General features: G+C 38.0%; 1 protein-coding gene across 1 annotated transcript; it reads right to left on the bottom strand.

Annotated features, from left to right (window-relative positions):
* Positions 1 to 1,435: 1,435 nt before the first annotated feature.
* On the bottom strand, positions 1,436 to 2,920 carry LOC108512614 (thymosin beta-15A). The gene is made up of 2 exons (XM_017847913.1): positions 2,796 to 2,920; positions 1,436 to 1,885 (listed from the first exon to the last, which is right to left on the bottom strand). The coding sequence occupies exons 1-2, from the start codon at positions 2,893 to 2,895 to the stop codon at positions 1,848 to 1,850; spliced, it is 138 nt and encodes a 45-aa protein (XP_017703402.1). The 5' UTR covers positions 2,896 to 2,920; the 3' UTR covers positions 1,436 to 1,847.
* Positions 2,921 to 2,926: the final 6 nt, after the last annotated feature.

Here is a 2,926-nt window from a genome sequence, read left to right as displayed (position 1 = left end):
GAGAAAGAAGAGAAAGGGGGAGGTAAGATAATACTTGAGGTTGAAAATAGGTATGAATGGTATAATCCATCTTTGTAGGAAGATATGTACATTAATAGATCACAAGTATGGATGGCTAATACTTCTAATTGGTAGGATTATAGGTTATTTGTTTTTATACACGTGATTAAAGTAGGTTGAGCATGGTGGCTCAGGCCTGTAATACCAGCACTTTGGGAGGCTGAGGCAGGCAGATTGCTTGAGCCCAAGAGTTCAAGACCAGCCTGGGCAACATAGCGAGACCTCATCTCTACTAATAATCAAAAACATTAGCTGGCTGTGGTGGCACGTACCTGTAGTCCCAGGTACTAGGGAGGCTGAGGCGGGAGGATTGCTTGAGCCCAGGAGGTCAAGGCTGCAGTGAGCTATGACTGTACCACTGCACTCCAGCCTGGGCAACAGAGCAAAATCCTGTCTCATAAAAATAAAATATAATTTTTAAAAAGAGATAAAAAGTATTGTTTAAAGGCAGGAATTGAAATGCATGCAATTATACATATTCCTTACTGTATTAACTCAGGCTGCCGTAACAAAATACTAAATGACTTAAACAACATAAATTTACTTGCTCACAGTTCTAGATTCAAGAAATCTCAAGTCGACGTCCAGCAGGGTCAGATTCTGGTGAGGGCTCTCTTCCTGGCTTGTAGACAGGCACCTTCTTGCTGTGTCCTTGCATGTTGGAGACTGGTCTCTTTCTCCTTATACGGCCACAATCCTATTAGATTAGGCCCTGACTGTTATCACTTTATAACCTAAATCACTTCTGAAACAAACTATCTCCAGATACAATCACGCTAGGGATTAGGGCTTCAACATATGAATCGGGAGGTCACAGGTGACAAAATTCAGTCCATAGCATTTATGCTCACCATGAACACCAGAAATGTTTAGTTCATAAAACAGCAAATTCTGTTCAGTAGAAAAACCATACCAGAAGTTCAGTGCTACAGGTCATTAGAAGATGTGATGTGCTTAATATGGTGTGTTAGCAAGTGCCTCCTGCCCCTTTCTCCATCCAACTTCAGTCTTGGATGTTAACTCCCATTAAGCTGAAAAAAGACTTTCCAGAAGGCAAGAGAGGTCAGCTTGAATTCCAACCCTTATTCACCTTGAGCAGATTACATCAGACCCTGTGTTTTCATTTCCTCATTCTGAGATAAGAAGGTTAGTCCACATGACCTTTTCTCCCAAGGTTCTCTTAACTCTGTGATTCCAACTCTAAAGAAAAGCACCTACCATCCCCAAGTCAGGACTCACTGGACCTGGATGGAATTGAATATTTCCCCCCAGGAATAATCTGTTAAAAGTTTTCCTTCAACCATTTTGTTTGGGTGAAAAGGTAGCCTTGTGTACATTTCATTCCTTAGAATACCACCAGAATGAACCACAAGAGTCACACAATAACGATAATATTTATTATTTTATTGCTACATTGGAAGTGAAAATAAACTATAAGCTGCTAAATGATGCAGCTTCATGAAGATTATGAAACAATTGAGGCACCCATTGTAGAAAGTTAAAATTGGCTTATCCTGTATGAGGTGCAAGGACTACGTACACAAAGGTCATCAATGGCAAGATTATTGACAGCATCTGCCATTTGGAATTTATATACCAATCCGAAGTTTAGAAAGGAATTTAAGGAAACATTCACTACCCCTGACCTCTTAGCCAGGGAATATAGGTGAGAAGAAATCAGAAGATGTCTGAAATCTTTACAAACACATAGAGTTACAAAAAAAACAAGCCTAAAACCAAGACTGTCAGACAATGTTGAAATCTGCTCTTTGGAGGAGATCCCCATTTTACGATGTTTGAACACACTCTTTCTCCTGCTGGATAGCTGGGGGAAGAAAGAAACAAAAAATTACAAAAGTATTTTCCTAAGACTAAGTTCAGCTTCTTCCAAAAGAGCTCTTTGTAAGTCATTGAAGGCTGCCATACATGCTTTAAATTTAGAATGCCAAGGCATTAACCACAAAACTCACAGTGGGGTGTGTGTGTGCATGTGTGTGCACATTAAGCACCTGAACTACCAACTAGAAACTACATCAACTCTAGGGCTTGTTTTTCCAAATGCTGTTGTCATTTTTTCAGATTACTGAAGACTGAGGAGTAAGTGAAGTACTTTCTTCAGATTTATCTATCACTATTAAGTTAAAAAATTATACACTTTCAGATAATTTTAACTAATGTTGCAACTCTCAAATAAAACTGACATAACAAAAGGTGCCCCTTGGGTTTTGTGAATATGCTTAGAGTTTCTCCAGCAGGCTGTAACTCCAGAGGACAGAACCGATCTCTTGAATCTGAGAGCTTTAAGTATACTAAGATCTAAATTTGTTCTCACTTTATCTTGTCATCAGATATAGAAAGCCAAAACTGCAGTCTACAGGGTTCTTTAGGGATAATATTATGGACTCAATTTTTAAATGTAGAAAAATGCCAAATACCCAAAAGTAGACAAAAACTAAGTGTTTTTTAGTGCTACATCCAATATTCCAAGATTGGTTTTAATGTGGTTTTTAATAATTTTCCAACAAGAAACTAGTTTTTTATTCCCCCATCACTACTGGGCCCATCATGTGAGAACCAGAAGAAAACTATTTGATAGTTTTAACTGTTGCATTAAATACCATGGTATTCTAATTATTGCTTACTTTGTGTAAAAAATTTACTAGAAGATAGGTTTATTTACTGAACCTATTAACTTTCTCTATTGTTTGTTTCCAATAGAACCCCACATGACTTACTTTCCTTTGAGGGAAGAGTATTTTTTTCTTCAGTATTAGTTTTCTTCAGTTTTGACCTGTCAAACTTCTCCACTTCCGACAAGTCTGGTTTATCACTCATCTTGACTAGAAGAAAGCCTGAAAAGAAAAAA

The sequence above is a fragment of the Rhinopithecus bieti genome, unplaced genomic scaffold, assembly GCF_001698545.2.
Source record: "Rhinopithecus bieti isolate Rb0 unplaced genomic scaffold, ASM169854v2 scaffold_31152, whole genome shotgun sequence".
NCBI lineage: Eukaryota > Metazoa > Chordata > Mammalia > Primates > Cercopithecidae > Rhinopithecus > Rhinopithecus bieti.
Note: the sequence above shows the minus strand (reverse complement) of the source record. Positions and strands in the feature narration are given on the sequence as shown.

What these genes read in the sequence shown, in the direction of transcription:
- LOC108512614 (XM_017847913.1), bottom strand. Translation starts at nt 2,895, where the DNA reads ATGAGTGATAAACCAGACTTGTCGGAAGTGGAGAAGTTTGACAGGTCA. An exon ending in TACTCTTCCCTCAAAGGAAA is followed by an intron (nt 1,886 to 2,795) that starts GTAAGTCATGTG and finishes TTCTTCCCCCAG; the next exon opens with CTATCCAGCAGGAGAAAGAG.